General features: G+C 43.7%; 1 protein-coding gene across 12 annotated transcripts in view; it reads left to right on the forward strand.

The window, feature by feature from the left end:
* CSMD2 (CUB and Sushi multiple domains 2) overlaps positions 1 to 20,108 on the forward strand; it is a 322,375-nt gene that overhangs the window by 192,603 nt on the left and 109,664 nt on the right. For 11 of the 12 annotated variants that reach the window (XM_068657555.1, XM_068657554.1, XM_068657553.1 and 8 more), the window contains 6 exons: positions 2,989 to 3,171; positions 13,462 to 13,788; positions 15,792 to 15,986; positions 18,378 to 18,516; positions 19,244 to 19,431; positions 19,854 to 20,042. In XM_068657555.1, the coding sequence (XP_068513656.1) occupies positions 2,989 to 3,171; positions 13,462 to 13,788; positions 15,792 to 15,986; positions 18,378 to 18,516; positions 19,244 to 19,431; positions 19,854 to 20,042 (1,221 nt within the window). The remainder of the gene's footprint in view (positions 1 to 2,988; positions 3,172 to 13,461; positions 13,789 to 15,791; positions 15,987 to 18,377; positions 18,517 to 19,243; positions 19,432 to 19,853; positions 20,043 to 20,108) is intronic. The other variant, XM_068657561.1, reaches the window with a different exon arrangement.

Below are 20,108 nucleotides of genomic sequence, written 5' to 3' on the forward strand. Positions count from 1 at the left end.
GAGCGTTTGCTCTCCCCAGAGCAGGTCTGTGCCCACGCAATCCAAGGGACTCTTCCTTGGTGCTCTGGAAGTAGAGGCTGCCTCCTGGGCGGGATACAAACAGCACAAACAGCTGGTGACAAATTTCTGGCGAAACGTTTTCCTTTAGAAAATACTGTTTTGTCAAAAACTTACCTGCGTGATATAATATTTGATGGAGAAGTTTTGAAAGATTCATTTCAACTTGTTTCATTTAAATAATGTCAAAACACTTGATTTTGATGTTCTTGTTTAGTTTTGACTATTATTATTCTAATGTGGAAGAGATTTTACTTAAACATTCTTCAGGTGAAATGTTTCAATCTTATTGAAGTAACATGTTTTGATATTTCTGAATCACTCATTTTTGGAATTTCTGCTCTGCTAAATATCTCATGAATTTTAATATGTATCAAAAGACGTGTAGGAACCAGAGGATTTTCTCAGGACAAAAATTCCATTCTATGACCTCTCTAAAGTAATAAGACGTGTTAGCTTTGTTTGAATGCTGCTAACAATTAGATCACGTGCATAGTGGAAAACATGAGCTCTAATTCCTCATTTCTCTCCCATTCTTAAGCCTGTGATTTCACACTCTAGAGATGTTCCACTTGGGTTCACGCGGTGTGACAGAAAAGGACTGCACAAGCTCGAAAGTGGGGGGAGCCCTACGAGGGAGGAGAGCATTCAATCAGTACCTCGAGAGCATCTGTGTTACCTTTATTCTTTTTCAGCAGAGGGTCGAAAGAGAGTTATTTATTTGCTTTGCTTGGCTGCGTTTTTTCTGAGTGCCTGGTAGCCCGAGCATGTCCTGATTTTACAAAGCAAAGAATATGCTGAACACTCGTAGCTCGTGCTGCCTTCTGCAGTAGCTGGAGCTGCTTGGCACGTCTGTCGGTGGGGTACCCATGGCTGCTGATCTTCCAGAGCTGCAGATAGGTGCACAGTGAAGGTGTTTGGGTTAAACATCTTCACCTGCAGTGAAATCTTAGCCCTGGAGGGACCCTAATGGCCAAACGGCCATTTGGGGTGTTAGGAGGACAGGGCTCTCCCTCTCTGGAGCCAGGTGTAAGCAGGTAGGGATGTTGCATGGCTGTTTTTAAAGGGCTTTGTTGCTTCTCAGTGGGAAGTCTCTGCACATGGAGGGGCGTTTGTCCCAGTAGCCCAAGAAATGCTGGCCCTTCTGCTCCCACAGTGCAGGGTACAAAGGCTTGAAGCTGACTGCTCACCCCGGCCCTTAACACTTAAGAGCATTGTTTTAAGAGACGGCTGGAGGGGTGTTTGTTAGCATCCATCACACTCTGACCAATAGCAGCAACCAGAGTGGTGTCAGGACACGTAACTTTAAAGGTTTTTCCCAGATATATAGCATAAAAATATATAGCATATACGTATTCCTAGATATATAGCATATATATATGCCCCCTTCCCAGCATTTCGGAGCCCCCAGTGTCGCAGGCTTCAGAACAGGCAGCAACTGGACGAAAGGCACCCTGCAGGACAGCTTGCCAGGAGTAAGACTTGCTAATATCATGTTTCAAGGTGTGAGAAAGAATGACATGACAAAAATTAATTTTTAAGGGCTGTTGGCTTCTAGCAGGAAAAGTTATCAGCTCCCTGTGTCTCTGTCAGGTCACAATGATGCGTGTTTAAAATATGCATTCCACCCTTTGATCTTGTTACTGTTTCTTGAGTCTTGAAGCTCAGTTTTCTTTCTGTGATTTACATCGTCTCTTTTTTTTGTAGAGCAATGTAAGTTCAGTTCTACTTTGCGATATGAACTGTTTCGTTTTTGTCCCTCATACGCAAGAACAAATCTTCAACATATGGATTTTCAAAGCCTGCAGGAAGAGGCATAAATCCTGGCAAACTGTTTTCACTGACAGGCAAAAAGAGAAACATATTTCATGAAAACTTTTCTATTAATATTAATTTATGTTAAATTATTTTGGGAATGCTTCGTTACCTGGCAGTGACTTTTTAGTTCAAGATGCAGAGAGCAGTAGCAGAAGCTAGGTGCCTTTTCGTGACTTCTATTCATAATACCACCTGTATCTAAGTTGCCTGAAGTCAGCATAATAACGAGGTGGTGCTTGTTATTCAAACCAAATTGGAATATTAGATGGAGTAATGCAAATCTCGGATTATGCGATTTTCTTCTGTAAAGAAAATGTCACAAAAGAAGTTTCCAATTTGGTGTAAGAAATTGAAATCGGGGAGAAAAGACAGCAAAGCTGATCACAGATGATGGGGATAAAAAACTAGAGAAGGCTGGAAGACGAGATGAATGTGAAGCAGATGAATGCTGTGGGAGCACTAAGAAGGCTGTAAAGGAATGAAGTTTTGTAGCTAGTAGTGATACAGTGCAGGGGACCCTTTTGAAATGAAATTGTGTGGAGCAGCAGATAACAGAAAATTGTGTCCGCGATTTACTTGAAGTCAAAATACATGCACAGCAAGAGATTAACTGCGTGTTTTCACGCAAGAAGGTGGCAGCTGTCGCCTTCAGGACCACACGTGGAAATGAAAACGGGGTGGTAAGGGAGAGAGAGAGCAAACACAGCAATCCAGCAAACACACTGTGCCTGTATCCTCATGGCTGGGGGAGTCCAAGGTTTGCTCATGCTAAGTGACATGATGTTGTGTCTGTTTTAAACCACATCCCCGAAGCAAATGCAGAATAGGATCTCCTTGGCTATCCCTGGTTTTCATTAGGCTATGATTATCTCAAGGATGAGGGAGCAGCTGGCAGAGGCTGTTAGGAGGGAAGGCCTTCCAGAGTCACAGCACTGAAATTCGTGTTATGTCGGGTCCCAATTCTCCTGGCACCGCTGCTGCCCCGCGTGCTGAGGGGGCACAGGCGCTCTCCTGGGGCTGCGATGGCTCTGCCAGAGATGCAGGTCGACAGCACCATGCCAGCTCCATGTTTTGCTGCCTTTCCCCAGCAATATTTGTTTTATTTTCTTTCAGAGATCGACCAAGGGAGCTGTGGTGATCCTGGGATCCCGGCCTACGGCAGAAGAGAAGGATCCACGTTCCGCCACGGGGACAGTTTGAAGTTTGAGTGCCAGCCTGCCTTTGAGTTGAAGGGACAGAAAACAATTACCTGCCAAAAGAGTAGCCAGTGGTCTGCTCAGAAACCAGTCTGTGTTTGTAAGTCAGTGAGGAGATGGCTCTAAAATATTTTCCCTGTGTGCTGAGGTGGTCACGTAGCATGGCTGTGTGCTGTGCTCAGACAGCCGAAGCCGTGGGGAGCGTTTGGTTTGGTTCTCAGCAGGAGGGGAGGTGCGAGGGGGACAGCATCCAAATCCAGATGTGGCCCCGTGCTGGCACCATGTGCTCTCTGCTCTGCCCATGAGCCCTCCTGGCTTTTGGGTTCACGTTAATTCCGCAGAGCAAGTGGGATTTTTTGTATCCAAGATGGGGCATCAACAACAACAACAAAATTTAAATCTATTCAATTTGGTTCTGTTTTCAGCTGTTTCATTTTCTTTCATTACCTGACAGTATTCAGGCTCCCTGCTGCTGGGCCTCAATTTTTAATTTGTTGTATGAGTTCTCAGCAGGAATAGGATATTCTGCTCTCAGTGGTGACTGAAGATAAAATTTTCTAAAATGGGGATTTTCTAAATGGATAAAAATGGGGAGTTATGTGCTCAGTTCCCGTTGGGTTTTAATGGTCTCACTGCCCTTTGAAGATGCAGTGGGCAGTCTGTGTTATTATATTGATCGAACCTTCATTCAGGAAGTGTTGTATTTGAGCGTTACTAAAACTCACAAAAGTGTCTATATTTTCTGCAACTGGTGACAAACTCTTCTTTTTGTTCCATCTATACTTAGTTAGCTGTGCTAAATTCTGTGTCTTTGAACAAATACTGTGCTCTAGTGGAGTGAGACTAAACCTACAAAAAACAACAGTTGAGTGACAGAGAACAAGTATGAGGAAAAAGGAGAGAGAGTTAACAAGTGGTAATTTTTAGAACCGTGTATTCACTATACAGATAAATACATACACTGCTGTTAGATACTTTGCTATAAAATAGTAATTTATAGTATGGCAGAACTTGATCCGTGCCAAAGATGCAGCTGACGGGGGGTGCAATGGGTGGGTCAAACCCTGTGGCTTTAGAGTTGAATCTGGGCTCTGCAGGGGAAGCAGGGGCTTTAGTGTCCCTATACTGGCATTTTATGGGAGAAGAAAATCCATTTTCAAGTAAGTGCCTTTCTTTTTGAACCGAAATTTAAGCTCTGAGCGTTTGTGTATGTATATGTGGAGGAAAGAAGCAATTATCTCTGAGTTTTGCCTTTTCTAGATGCAATGACTTTCTACCTACTTGGTTTTCTCTATAAGCAAATCAGCTGAAGATGCTAATGAGGAAAATGTAGTTTCCCTGGTTATCTTTGAAGTGGGAAGCATTAGACCATTTCTGTGCTTAGCTTCAGAAGCTTTTTCTCATTTCCCAGAAGATGAATTCATAAAAACAGCCGATGGTTGGGTTGAGGTTCTTGCTGACAGTTTGCAGGGAGGCTAAACCTGTTGTTTGCAGCTCTTATCAGGTGATTTTGTCACAGTACTAGAGCAGAGGCTTCCCAGCAAAGTTAGACTCTATTTTTTTGTAGGTAGATAGTGAACAGGGCCATCAAATCAAGCTCCAATCTTCCAACAATCAGCAGTCCTTGCAATGCGTAGCATGGGCATGAATTTTTTAGTTAAAATAATGCCATTGTATGCTGTTTTCTGAAATTCTCTGGTTTTGGATACTTACGAACCAGCAAGTCAGCGGGTAGGCAGTGGAAAAAGTATTTCATAACCTTCTTACACCTTCACTCCCCTGCCTTCGGGTTTGCTTATTCTAGACAGCATCATATTAGTGCGCGTGAATCAGAAGAGGTGATGTGACAAAATGTGTAACCTGGCGTGAAATGTGTAGTGGGATTAGTGACAACTCTCTGTAAATGCTGGGAGACCATTAAATGTATTGGGTATCAGGCGGGAAAATAAGGTAACCTGATTTATGTGCTGCTAGTGGGAATATGCAAACAATTTGGTGCTTCTGATACTGGCTGCAAATGCATGACAAATGCAGAAGGAGATTAAACAGTGTGCTACGGTGCATCCTGCTGTCTTAAGCAAATGATTTATGAGCAGACAGAATTCATTGTGGAGAATTCATTTCCTGGGGCTTCGATGACAAAGCAACACAAACTATTTAAGTCATGCATCTGCTTATTGCAATGGATTCTTAATTTGTGACTGTGCCTTCATGATAACAGAGCTACCATCTTCATCCTCCTCGTTGTCATTGCATCCCAGCACTTGTTCAGGGCGAGCACGTAGGTCACTGGAGAAACTTTGCGAGACTTCTTGGTGCATGTTCTCAGCTAAAACCTTGCTGAGCAAGGTATCCTTGGCCTTGCTGTGTATGTTTAGATTATCGCTGATGATCTGAGATACTTGAAACGACTGCTCTGAGCCTGAGAGCCTCTGGTAGTGTAACTGGATGGGTAATGGTGGCACAGTCATCCGTCTGTGTGTATGCTCTGAACTTGGTGTCTGCTTCCATGCCGTGTGGTTGTCTGGGTAGCCGTGATGAGTGCGTACTGAAGACCTCTTTCTGTCTTTTCTGCCACACCTTGTAGTGCTCAAATCATGTTTGTAGTTACTATCCTTCCCTGACATTTGCATTTTCAGAGTTACAGGACTGTGATATCTTGGTGTCTGTCAGAGGCTAAGGCGGCTCTCATAACCCGGTATAACCCAAGTCATTGCTTGCTTTCAGAGCCACATTCGGTTTTCTTGAAGTCTCAGAGGACAGCAAAATGGGCTCGAGAGGTGTCAGGTGGATAAATGCTACCTAAGGAAAACCATTGTGCTACTTAGATAAAGTTTGTGCTCTGATGGGAGGAACTTGTAAGAGGTATAATATTCAACTAAAGTCTGCAGTTACCTGTGGCTGAGGAGATTATTAAGTTTACAAATGGGGAACCAGCCCATAATTTCAGCTATCACGGGGAGTTGGTGAGTTGTTCAGATATTGCAGTGAAAGTGCTGATAAATGTCCAGACAGACGTAGTCGGGGAGCAGGGCATTTCAGTAGTGCTATAACTCCCAAGCATATGGTTGGAATTACTGTTTAAACATGCTCATATATAGCAGGGAAAAACACATTATCTGAATTTTATGAGAAATACAGCAGTGGATAGTCCTGGAACGAAACGCTTTGTATGACCAAAATCTGTTTCCTTGCTGAGGAAAGGAAGGGCTGACATCCTCGCTGCAGGACAGTGCTCTCAGAGGGCTTCTGCAGCCGTTCAGTAAGTCAAGGAACGAGGCTCCCACCTGTCCCTCTCCAGCACCTCCCCATCCCTGCAGCCCCCTTCCCATGGGTCTCGGACCTACAGCTCCCAAGGTTTCAGCCTTGCACCTTTAGGCAAATGGTTTCTTGCACCAAACAATGCTGTCGTCATGTGATAGGCATTTACTGCTAAACTGCTATAGAGTATGTGTCCTTTGTAACCATCTTGGTGACTAAAGGCAAGGTTTATTCCTTCTCCTAACTATCCTCTCTCAGTTGCTCTCGGGGAGTAATTTCTGCAAACAACTTACATCCTGATACAAGTTGAATTGATTGATCCCAGACTTGTCACATTTTAAGTTTTCTGGACCCGTCAAGTGTTTTAGAGTTAAATAACACTTAGAGAAATCAAACAATACCTAGAGTCTGATTACAGCGCATTGTGCAAACCTGGGGGTGGAGGTTTCTGTGCTGAACTGAGGGGTATTTGTTTGGCATTGATTGACTGGAACTCCACAAAGGCTGGCAATAAGTAAGGGCACGTGCTTGTGTGTGTGTGTATGTTCAAATGGAGGGGCCATGATCTGAGCTGTGCTGTTTCAGGGTATTTTGGAATCCTTCAGAGACTCGGTCCGTTGTTCTGACAGTCATTACAGGGGTTTTAGTGTCACTCTGGTCTTGCTTTAGGATCTGCACTAGTTTATGGAGGGGTTTACGTGATCATTAACATTTTTGTATTATAGCCCTGCTCAGAGCAGTAGTCTTGCATGATGTTCCTTTGTACAGAGGCAGAAGGCACGTCCCAAAGCACTTCCAATTGAAATTACATTAATTTGTGTGTTTCCTCCTCTGGCTTTGGAGCAGATGTTATGCTTCTTTCCTTTCTTGTTCACTTGGAAACCTCAGCCACAGCCCTTATCTCCTCACCGAGCTGCTCACAGTTGCTGTGGCTTGCAGTAACACTGCAATCAGCGTGCCTGCTGGTGCTGGAGGTGTGCAGTGCCTTGTTGAGAGCCCTGCATTCACCCTGTCCCCACTGAGCACCAACCTGATCCTTCGTAGTTGAGAGTTGTCTCTGATTTCCCTCTGCTAAGAGTTTGACAGAGCTCAGGATCCCCTGTGCTTGCACACAGATGCACTAACACAGTCCTCTGCAGAGGCACTGGGATTTTCTGCATTTTTCCAGTCTTTCTAAACATCTGATTTTATTTAACAGCAATGTAAAATCTATCTCCTCCCTACTCGTAATTACTTCTTTTGTTGAATCCCACATTTTCATGCTATACCAGCTGAATAACCTTAGCTCCTCTTTGCAAAGAGCGCAGATCTTAGTTTTGAGCTGAGTAGCTAGCCTTTGTGCACCCTGTCTGGTACAAACACTCAGGATTTGTAGATGTTTTCCCAGCAATGTGCTAATCAGAACCATGTAATTCTGTATCACTTGACAAGTTTTTTTCATTTAGCTCTAAATTAAATTGTTAGTAGGTCATTATTCCTGTTCCATTTCCTTATGTTCTTGTAGATGCAGATGTTTCCAGTGGAATTTGAAGAAATACAGGAACTGTATTAATTTATAGTTCCAAGCTGTTTTGTGGGTTTTGTTGTTGGCTGGTTTTTTTTTTTTTTTGGTTGTTTGTTTTCAGTTGATGCTTTTTATGAAGGACCCTGATAGAAAGTTCCTGAAATAATGGCAGAGGGGTGCTCTAATCATCTCTGTCAAACAAACTGGAAAAGGGTATGGGTAGGTAACCTTATGAGGCCACTTCCAAGGCTGAGGTGGCTTGTGTGTTTGTGCAAGAGATGTGTCCTTCAGGACCTGCTAACACCTTCTGATCACTGCTGACCCAAGTTGAGTTCAAAGCAGCAAATCAGTGGTGAACTACTCCTTATCTCCAGCCTGTTCCCCTGAGCCACTGAGACCCTTTCTTTATCCAGCAGTAGGTGAAGCCATTTTAATGAAGGCAGGATTACCATGATCTCTGTATACATGTGGGATTTGTAGCTTTTGTTAAGAACCTTGTTTCACGTTTGCAGCCATGTAAGACCATTCCGGTCTCAAAATTAAGCAGGGCATTTCCCCTTGAAGTCCTGGTTTTGCACCGCAGCTCCAGTTTATCAGAGCGCTGAGATGTAAATGTTTGCTTGAGGAGACATACACATTTAAGTGCTGTGCTGGGCAGGAATGCACTTAATTACAATGAATTACACACTGATTGCCCCCCACGCTCCCCAGACTTGGTTTTGGTGTAGCCTATATGAGAATTTTCTTCTTTTTCCTTTTCTGTGACTTTAACCTGGGGGCTGCTGCTTCTCTGCCTTGCAAGTTGTGCCAGATCAGCTGCACGTCTTCTGGCACGACACTGCTCAGTTCGGTTGCTCACCCTCTGCTGCACTAATGGCAGCTGCTGTCACCCCTCTGGCAGTCGCGTGCTTGCGGGAGCCTCGCCCTTGTTTTACAGCAGTCAGCCTTCAGCACCAGATGTGCAGAGAAGTGGGACTTTTTGGAGAGAGAGACTCGAGTCCTGGCCTGTTGTACAAGCAGTTTCCAGCCTGCAGAAGACAAATGTGTAGCAACAGTTGTCTGGCAGCTTCTAGTGCTGCAGCAGAGGAAGGATGCTCTGCTAAACTGTGAAGGAGCAAGAAGAAAAAGGTGCGTAACAGGACCGCTACCAACACTCCTAGTGCTAGACTGCTTCGAGGGTTTTGCCAAAAAGTGCCAATTCAGCTTCATCTTCTTGTGGACACCATCACTGATTCCCAAGAGAGCCTGTAGGTCTGAACCGCAGTGAGGGGGAGAGTTCCCCTAAAATAATCAGGGGCATACAAGAAGGATCTCGTCATCATGCAGAAGCCTTGGAGCACCTCCTGAATAACAGATGGCTGCAGAAACCCTGGCAGACAAGCAGCCCAACACTGCTGTAGTGGGATCAGCATCCTCCAGTAAGTTTAAGAAGCTTACGTTATTCCTGGTAACCCAGTCACTGCTCCTGTTTTGAGTGGGCAGGAATGAAACCTGCTTTGGTATTGTAGCTCGCTTCCACATTCACAGAGGCTTCTATTCAGCCTGTGTTAAGTTCACGGATGATATTTTCCTCAAATTTTCTGAAACCCCACCCATTTTCTTTCCTTTTTCTTTAACATACCTGCTCTCCCGCCCCCAGTCAGCCGCATGCTGGCAGTGACAGCTACTCCATCGGAGTGAGCTGAAGAGTTTGTGGCTCTGTAATGCAAAAATGTTCTCCCGGTTAATGTTTGCTCCAGACTCTATTCTCTCACCTCCCACTTGCCCTGCTGGTGCCTCAGGGTTTAAGAAGGAAAACGCATTGTGATGCAGATATGTTTACTGAAAGAGCAGATACAGAAAGAGGAAAATACAAAATGTAAAGCACTTTGCTTCGCAGCTGGAGCCAGTGCCCTGAGCTTCCAGCTCTGTTAGCTATTTGGGACATATGGTTCCCAGAGTGAGGCGTCAGTTATTAACCAGGCTCCTGCTGAGGTCCTGTTTTTCCAGTCCATCACCAAGCTATGCCTAGAGGAGGAATTTACTTAAAAATGGAAAATAAGGCAGAAAGTATGTTACCGTCTTCAAGCTCCATCCCAAGTGGTCAGAGACTGTGGGAATGATATCCAAAAGCTGAGAGAGAAGTCGGGATTTTTTGTTGTTTCCATGGAGACTGAACTTAATACAGTGATTCCCTGCTTTGTTTTCAGCTCCTGAATCTGGTGCCTTTCCTGTTTCCACCCGCCGCAGGTGTGCGCTCCCCCCAGGATCAGCCCTGGATTCTCATGTGCAGGATGAGCAGGGATGAGGTGTCTGGGGCCATCGGGTGTGCCTCGCAGCAGAAGCGAGATGGTCTGAGGAGGCAGGATCTTTGGAAGGCAAAGAGAAGCAAGCTGTGCTTGCACTGACCAGACAAATGCAGAAAGTGTTCCAGGCTGAAAGCACAGAAACAAGCAGCTGTGCTGGAGAGTAATTGTTGGATAGCCTCCGTGTTCGGCTCAGCCACGAGCATTGCACACAGGGAGCGTGGGGCAGCATCCTCTCGCCGCTTGGCTTTCTAAGACAAGAAACAAGGATCTGTTCCTCCCCTATCTTCCTACCCTAAATGAAGGCAGAATATTGATAATGTTTGTGATGACTTGAATAAACATCTTTCACTCATCCGTTAATGACGTGGGTCTCATTGGCTTTCTTAGGTAGTCTACTGTTTCTACGAGGTTTTGCTGTGATTTATTCTGCTGTATTTAATAAAGGCATTTTTCTAATTGCTTTTGCATTACTTCATCAGTAATAATTGATTAAGGTCAGTACAAATTTGAACCTCTGCTATGCACATAATGAAACGTCCTCTCGTAAGGTATAAGAATAACCGTAATAAATATTAATTTAACTCTCTTAGCTCAAGGCCTCGGAGTCACAGCTATTCCTAATTCCGTGGTCCTGACGGACAGGCTGCAGGCAGCAGGGCTGCCCTCTGTCTGTCTGCTGGTTGAGATGACTGCTCGCTCCTCGGGGGCACTTTGCTCCCGACTGTCTCGGATGCGCAAAACAGCATGAGACAGGTAATGCTCAGCTGTCTTCCACCTTTCCAGGGTACTATCATCTTTGTTCTGATAGCACATTTCACTGTCCTTGACGTGTTGTTAAACAGCTGCTGCTTCGATCTGAGCGTCCAGCAAAGCGCTTCTGGTAAAGCGGGGAGCTTGGAGTGGGATCACAGCGCCAGCTCTGTCCAGAGCAGCCCCAGACAAAAAAAAAAAACAACTCTCAAACTGAAGAAAAACCTCTCTTGCTTAAAAAAATAAATCCATAAAATGGATTTATTTAATTACTTTATTTTTATTTTTTATTTTAATATTAAAGTACTGCAGACATGACAGTGAACCTGGTGAAGCAGTTGTCACTTCCCGGGGTGGACGTGCCCCTGACCTGCCAGCAGGATGGTGACCCTCAGGGAGGCAAAGCCGAGTGCCCCCCATGGGGAGCTCGTACACTGGTGTCCTGCCATCCTGCAGCCCAGGACTTGGCCGTTTCCTATTTTTATTTTATTTCATGGAAAATCAAAGTTGTAGCTCCCTGCAGCGCAGACTTTGGGGGGTTTGGGCTGTTATTTAATCTGTCATTTTAAATTATCTAACAAAGGTTAATTTCATATTCTTCCCTCACTCTGCTTTTCTCTCTTTTGTCAGCAAGTTCTTTGTTGTTGTTATTTCCTGAAGTGAGCCACCAGCACTGGGCCATAATAGCTGTGCCAGCAACCGTACCTCTCTGTTGCTGGCTATGTAACGCTGTAGGTCCTGTGTGAATGCTAATTTACCTCTTTGGATCTGAAAAACTATAGGAGATACGTAGCACCTGTGTGGAGTTCCTACTGCTAAGATGTTTCTCTGTGTGTGAATGCATTTATTTTCAATAAGGGTTCGTAGGAATATTATACCCAGCTTACGCTGACAGAATTATTTGACAGCATCCCTTGATATTTCAGCAACTAGTAGAGAACCTAAATCCTGAGGATATTTTGCAGTTTTTCTCTTTAATCTGTTCTCTTTGTTGCTGAGAGCAGGAAATGGATTGTGTAGCTCTTAGCCTTGATAACGTCATGGTAACGTCCGTCCTATTTGATCTGAAGCCATTAAGCGTTGAAGGAAGATGGAGGGGAAATAATGGAGGGAGGGTGAGCATTGAACCAAATAATTGTGTAAATGCCAAACTAAAACCAGTTTTATCCTCTGTGTGATGTCCTTTTGCCAGGAATTAGTGAGATCTATGTTCCAAGTAATGGATTTTACCCCAAGGGTGCGTGGTGGGGAAGATGATGAGTAAAGCATACATACATAAAGTATCAAAAACATTGAATAGGTACCACTTAAAATGCAGCCTTGCTTTCCCAAATTAATGGACCTTGTCAGCTGAAATACAGTATATATTGAAGACTCTTGAGAGCTAAAATTTGTTTCATATGCACTCTTCCCCACAACTTCATTTTAAGACTGCTTTTAATTATTTCCACGGGAATGGCAGTCCAGTTTGAGCCCTCGTTGTGGTGCCGTGCTGGCCCAGCAGAAGTCAGTGATTTATTTGCAATGGGAAGGGGAGGAGCTGCCCCTAACCTGAGCTGCAGGTTGCAGCTGGCCACTGCTTGCTTTGAGGTTTCCAAGCTCCTTGCACTTGGGGAGGACCAGGAAGGGTCTGGGGCTCTTCCTTGTGCCATGCAGCGAAGTTGCCACCAGAACAGTGGCCTTTATTTTTCAGTGCTCCTTTTGGCACAGGTGGAAACAGCTGCCCTAAGAGATGGACAAATGTAAAACTTCTCAAAGGAGTTGCCAGTTTATTGCCTGATCATGTCAATATTAAATCCAGGATGGGGATTGTCTGAAGGTGAGGAATTCAGAATGCACTGAGGCTGCTCAGGTGCAGCTACATCTGTTGGGGAGCATGGATGAAAACTGCACTTAGCAAATTGAGAGGTGTATTCAAATAATAGATACAAAGTGGAGGCTTTCAAGCAACTCAGAGAAATCTGTACTGCACTCAAAAGTGCATCTGCAGTTACGCAGTACACTAAAACGTTTGGGTACAGGTAGCAGAGGAGCCTGGAGCTCAGCATGGGCTGACAGCTGAGTCGATTCGTATCCTCAGGTCCTGTAGGTTGTGCTGAGTTGTGGCTGCAATTGTTCCTTCTAAAGCAAACTTCTTTATTTTGTACTGGCTGCAGTTACATATTGGATTCTCTTGCAGGATTTCTCCTGGGGATATGCAGGAGAATTCACCTGCAAAATACCGAATCCCCACCTGGCTGAGTGACATTTTCTTCCTGCAGAAAAAAGAGACCCAAATTCCATTGTGCAGGGCACAAAGCCTGTACAAACGTGAGGGGCAGCACTGTGCTAGGCTGGAGAACTGCAAGCCAGCCAAAAGCAGGGACTGGAGACCACTTTGAAGCAACTTCTTCCCCATGCAAATAAATCACTGACATCCAGCAGTGAATGGAGCACTGAGCCCTTCCTTTCTTTAATTGTTTCTGAGAAGCCAAGCAATTGGGGATTTGCAGGAATCACCCAGCTCAAGGGACAAGGAGGGGGGGAAACATGACAGCAGCTTGTAGGAGCACTGTGCTGCATGATTGATGGTGATTTCTTGTTGCAGTTTCCTGCTTTTTCAACTTCACCACCCCGTCCGGGATTGTGCTGTCACCAAATTACCCTGAAGAATATGGAAGCAGCTTGCACTGTGTTTGGTTAATTATAGCTAAACCAGAGAGCCGAATTCACTTGGCTTTCAATGATTTTGATGTGGAGCCTCAGTTTGATTTCCTAGCCGTGAAGGATGGTGGGACTGCTGAATCACCGGTGCTGGGAACCTTCTCAGGAAACCAGATCCCTTCCTCTCTGACCAGCAGTGGACACGTAGCCAGGCTGGAGTTCCAGACTGACCACTCCATGGAGAAGAGAGGCTTCAACATAACCTTCACTAGTAAGAGATCAATCCTTCCTTCTTGTTTTCATTTCAGTCTCTAAGTTCTTGTTGGGCACCTGTTGGCAAGAGTGGTCTTACTGAAGTCATTGCAAATCCAGGGTGAGTCTGAAAATTGGGGATTACATCTGATTTGCAGGTGGGTAATAGAGGACTGGCTTTCAAACTTGGAGTTGCATGCAGATGTTTTTTCTGGCCATGTAGTTTAGCATTGTCCAGTGGTGCAAGAAACAGTTTGGCCCTGGATTATCTCTCCATGGAGCATCCAGGGGTTTTGTTCTCCCACCAGTCCACAGCTTGCTGTGAGCTTTGACTTCCCTCTCTGTGTCTGCATTCTACTTGCCAAGGTGAGACAAAGCTTTGTGGACAGCCGTATGTAGCTGTTAGATCTCTGATAGCTGTGTTCATCAGTCAGTACTACCATCATTTGCTGACTCCTGTAGGTATGTAGGACTTTAAACACTGAAGGAAACATGTTGCAAAGTCTTATAATGCAAAGCATTGAAACTTCCATGGATATATTTGGCTTCACGTAAGTCCAGCCTTCAAATCTCAAATGAATGCTACGGTAATTTTATCCTCGTATTGTCCTGTAATTTTCTAAAGAGCATTATTAAACCTATTCAGCAGAACTGATAAATGACTTTGTTATAATAGCCTTTAGTGGCACAGCTAAATTAATAGCCTTTCTAGCCATGATTGCAAATCCTCTATTTAAAAAAAATAAAAATCGGAGTTCTTAAGAAATCATTTGCCACACTACAGCAAGCTCATCAGATGATGTATCGTGTGTGGCACTGTCACATACCTAAGATTGAGTCCTTGATGCTGTTGAGTTAGGAGATAGCTCACACGGAAAGCCAGTGGTGCAGTAGGCATTTCTGAATGCTTCATGCCTATTCTGGGAGTTGTGGCCTCATAAGAAGCCATTTTAAAGCTAAATTATTATTTTATTTTATTTTTTTTTTTACTGTTGTAAATGACTCTTAAGTGTATCAGTTAATCTGTTCTGACTGTTGGAACTGCCAAAAGGGAGTTCCTGACTCTCTATCCAACACCTTGCTGTTCTTCATTTCATTTAGGTTTGAGGCAGGAGACAACACATTGCTACAAGATCTGAGAGCACAAGGAACAGATTCAGCCTGTGTTTTCCCCTGTAGCAGTGTATAGTAACAAGTTATTGTACTATAAGGATGCTCTGTAGGAAATCCAGAACTCTTCTGAGTTTGGTCAAGTGCATTAAGGAATCTAAAAACATGTGGGTACAATTAGTCTGGAGGCTTTAATCTTTTATATGCTGTTCATCTCGGAAGACCACCTCCTAGCATATGAAGATGTAGTACATAATTATGCACTTAATGGGAAATTAAGGCTGTAGACTTATTTTCTGATTGGTTGGCTGGCCTAGTTTTTAACTGCAGGGAAAGGGCAGTCCTTTAAGGAGAGCTATGTATCTGTTCAATTCCATACTTAACTTTGGAACACCTAGAAAGGTAATTGCTTTGTGTCCTTCGTTTTATCCTAGTAATGATGATAAGTAAGGTTGGGGACTATATGGCAGTCAATCACAGGACATGCTCTTCTCGTTAATGGTTAGCTTACATCCTTCTATCTAGATGCATGAACCATGGTGTTTTTAGAGTTGTTCTTTTTAATCTGACTCTGTTTTGTATTTGTGTTTTTCCATATGTGAACAATTGCTAAGATTGGTTTGGTTAGCAGCTTAGATGTGAGGTTGCAACGTGATTTTTGCCATGGGCTGACTTGTCTTCATGGAACTGAGTGGCTTTGCTGGGATGATAGTGGGTCAAATTCAATTTCGAGCTGGTTTGTCTTCCCTGTGAGAAGGGTAGGCTGACTGGGGGCAGGATTGTGTGTTAATTGCCGTCACAGAAAAGATGGAAAAATGTAGCTTAATTCCTAACCTTGTGGTCTACCATGATTATTGTATTAGAGGTATGGGGAAACAAATCATTTATTGTCCTCTTCTCGTTCCCTCTTAGCATTTAGGCATAACGAGTGCCCTGACCCTGGCGTGCCTGTGAACGGAAAGCGATTCGGTGAGAGCCTCCAGCTTGGCAGCTCTGTGTCGTTCCTTTGTGACGAGGGCTTCATTAGGACCCATGGCTCAGAAACCATCACCTGCATCCTGAAGGAAGGAAACGTGGTCTGGAACAACGCAGTGCTCAGATGTGAAGGTAAGTTTTAGTGTCTTTCCTGCTGGTCTGATTGTGCACCCAGGACAGAGAATCATCCCCTAATGTTCACAGCCTTTGGGGAAAAAGGTCAGTAGTTCTGTCTATCGAGGTTCCAGTCATACAATCCAAACCTTCTAGTTTCAATATCACCCAAGAGGTAGATTTCTGTTGCTATGAAAAAGTGCTTGGTAAGATTTAAAGCTTAATTACATAGCAAAGGTGTACAACGCTGCCATCATATAGGGAGAGGTGTTTGTTTTTAAGAGCTGAAGGACTGTTGTGCTTTTGTTCTAACCCTCAGCTTCTCAGTTATGGGCAGGATTTTTTATATCTCTGGAAGGTACTGTCTGCACAGAAGAGTTTGCTGAGGAGAAAGTGCTAATCCAACAATCACTGAGCACTGAACTCAGTTTATTTATAATTCTTCTATTTTTTTTTGTAAAAGGAACAATGGGAATTATTTACAGAGCTCATGTTAAACAAGCATTTTTCTAATAACAGCAATAAATAGAAGGCTTTGATTTACTGATGGCTAAAAGCTTCCCTGCTACTCCTGTCATGAAAGGAATTAAAGAACAGAGCATGGAAGATAGGTGGAGATACGTCTTCTGTCCTGATTTTTGGTGCATGTAAAATACATTATATAATATTTATATAATGAAAGCAGCAAAAGGTACAGATATTCACTGTGAAAAGAGAGCTCACTGCTGCAAACATTCACATGCACACGCACACCTTCAGCCTGTCTTTGTCGGTGTGGTACATCAGTCCCTTCTAACTGATTCCAGGAACCAAGAACCAGAAATGTTGTCTACATCCACAACAACTGTGCTAGCCAACACAGAAATGGGGGAAATGAATTGAAATGGCTGAAAAAAAGACGTTAATACAGATTTCAAAGCTTTTTCATAGTCCTTTAAAGCTGCTGCTATAGAAAAGAAATGAAAAAATAGAGCTCATTAGAGGTGAAAAGTCTTTCTCTACCCTCTGTTCTCAGATAAGTGATGCTCTGCACTGGTATTTACAACACTTTGAATAAAAGAAGTAATACTGAGAAATAATTTCAGTAATTGGTCATGCTTTGTTCAAATGGATGAGCAGCAGAAAGCGCACAATCTAGTCCATTGTCTTTGAAATTGAAATAAGAGGCATCAATTGTGTTCAATAACTTTTATGTAGAAAGAAGCTGGACTTTTTATTTTCTTGTCTAGTTGTTCTTTTGCAAGCAGCTGACAATAAAACGTCTGTAGGTTTGATTGAGGGTTTCCATTCCTTTCACAAGTGTGAGCATTTCAGTTTATGTATCTCCAAGTGTAGGAGGGAAACATACATTAAATAATATACTTCGAATCAACTTTTGTTTGAAAGCTTTAACCTTAGATAGCCTTATGCCATTAACTTGTGTTTTTTTTTCACAGTGGTGATCTCTTTGACTCATGCTTCAGTGTGCACTGGATTCAGTGTATGCTTTGATTAGCCTTATTAAACTGAGAGGAAGTATATGGATCTAAAATACTGTTCATTGCTTGGAAAAATTAGTGGGAAAGAAGAAGACCTAAAAGATGCATTGAAAGATGGATGGAAGTCCTGACAGTCAATTACATAGCTTTGGGGCAGAAAGGAGCATCTTATTCAAAAATAATTGGTTAAGATCCAGTGGAGATCAATTGACTTTTATTTGGCATCCTTCAGATCAGCAGTGAAGATTTTAGGCCCAGACTTACGTAGGTATTTAAGATCATATCAAAAATGTGTGTGTGTGCCCACAAACTCGCAGGCACACACACACTTTTCCATCCTGTCTCATTTTTTTAGAGGACAATGCACTGCAATTTAGGACGATAAGGTTTTGTACCTCTGGTCCCTCAGAACCGGTGTCCTTTTTCCAGAAAAGATAATGCTCTGCCTTCAGCTTCTGCTGATGGCGCAAGGGACTGCAAGGACCGCAACGTGGAATAAATGCCACAGTCTTGTGATGTCCCTTATGGTAGAAAAAACATGACTCAATTACCTCAGATATGAAAGATTTTCTGGCACCTGCAGCTACTGAAATCCAAACTGACCTTGCAGTTTTCTCTGGTTTTATATCTAATTATTATTATTATACCCTGTCCGCTTAGAGCCGCTGTACAAGGTCAGGCTGCTGACTCTCCCACAGATATAGTAGCAGACTGCTACATGTTAAATTTAAACTAAACAGGCAGTTTCTTCCAATCTGGTGTATTTCATCTGCTTCTGATTATTTTTAACACATAAGAAATAATGCATGAAAGCTATTGTACATCACGACAGTGCTGCCTGGAGGGGACAGGTATATCTGGTCATGCTGCAGCTTCTTACCTGAATTTTTGTCATTTGCTTACCTGAATTTTGTTGTTTGCTTTCTCCCAGCTCCATGTGGGGGCCACCTGACATCCCCCAGCGGAACAATCCTGTCCCCTGGATGGCCTGGCTTCTACAAGGACTCCCTGAGCTGTGCCTGGGTGATAGAGGCCCAGCCAGGCTACCCCATCAAGATCACGTTTGACAGGTGCTCACCGTGGATTTCTCAGAAGTTTCCTGTCTGCAGATTTAGCGGGTGGTTTCGGTGGTTCTTGCAGTGCTGGGTTGTAGCCATCCCTAGAAGGAAAGGGGATGAACCACTTGGCATTGTTTGGCAGTGAGGCTCTTTCTTCCTATTTTTTATATTAACTTCAGACAACAATCGGAGTTTTCATTAACGGCCAAAAAGAAAAAGTAGAAAATAGTGATTTTCCCTTCTTGTTTTGACTAACTCCTGCTAATTTGCAGTGCTGTTTTAGATGCATGTTGAACACGTTTTCAGAGGCTGAGCTCCCATGTGTGCTCAGTCAGCCAGCAAGAAGCAGCAGTGAGGATCTGGCCCTGACTCAGGAGTGCTGAGTCTCTTGACTTGCCCCAGATTTCACTTTCTGAGGAGGTTACACTTTCTTGAACCCGCATCCATATGTCTGAAAAGTCATTGTTCGTATAGCATGTGATGCTTGTTGTTGCAAAAACCGTACCAAATCAGTAGATAAAGCAGGGGAAAGATCAGAAAGAAACTGAAATGGATAGGAGGGGAATGATGTGTTGTTACTAACATGCTCAGCCAGCCAAAGATCAAGCAGTAGAAATGCACCCATATGTTATCCTGTAGCTCGTGCTGCATTCTGGTCATTACAGGACATTCAGGATTACAATAAAGAAAAATTAGCAGTGCTGTTTTTTTCACAGACATATTTTTGCATCCCTTTCAGGTTTAAGACCGAGGTGAATTACGACACCCTGGAGGTGCGAGATGGCCGGTCCTATTCTTCCCCACTGATAGGTGTCTATGATGGGACTCAGGTGCCCCAGTTCCTCATCAGCACCAGCAACTACCTCTACCTCCTCTTCACCACTGACAAAAGCCACTCTGACATAGGCTTTCAGATCCGATATGAAAGTAAGTGCAACTTCTTCATGTAATTACACCCTCTCCAGCCACACAATGGACTCAATCAAAGACCCATTGGGCTTGCTTCTCCCCTTCACCAGGCAGTTAGCACTATTAGTGATTTGAGAATGTGAAGCTATTACAAGTCAAGTAGCACTTTCTGCTTTTTGACCATCTTGATTGTTTAGAGTTTTTTTTTTTATATTTTATTTTAGCATCTACAGAATATTATCAGAAGGAATACAGTATATTTTGGAAAGAAACAAAGCTGAGTTTCTCTGCCCATTTCATCCTCTTTCCTTGGGTATAATCAACAGGACTTCAAATGAGCTTATATGAGGAGTAAACTTTCCCCCAGATTAATAACTGCACCTTGCAGCAGGGTCTGCAGACATTGAGTGGTCTGATGGGAATGGGTTTGTTTGTCACAGCTGTGAAGCTCCAGTCAGACCACTGCTTGGATCCAGGGATCCCTGTGAATGGACAGCGCCATGGGAATGATTTCTACGTGGGAGCACTGGTGACATTCAGCTGTGATTCAGGCTACACTCTGAGCGACAATGAAGCCCTGGAGTGTGAGCCAAACTTCCAGTGGAGCAGGCCACTGCCAAGCTGTGAGGGTAAGGAGATGGCAAACACTTTGCAGATCTACTGCAAAAGCAGAGCAGCAATTGGGAAGTTCACAA

This window comes from Anas acuta, chromosome 21, assembly GCF_963932015.1.
Source record: "Anas acuta chromosome 21, bAnaAcu1.1, whole genome shotgun sequence".
Classification (NCBI taxonomy): domain Eukaryota; kingdom Metazoa; phylum Chordata; class Aves; order Anseriformes; family Anatidae; genus Anas; species Anas acuta.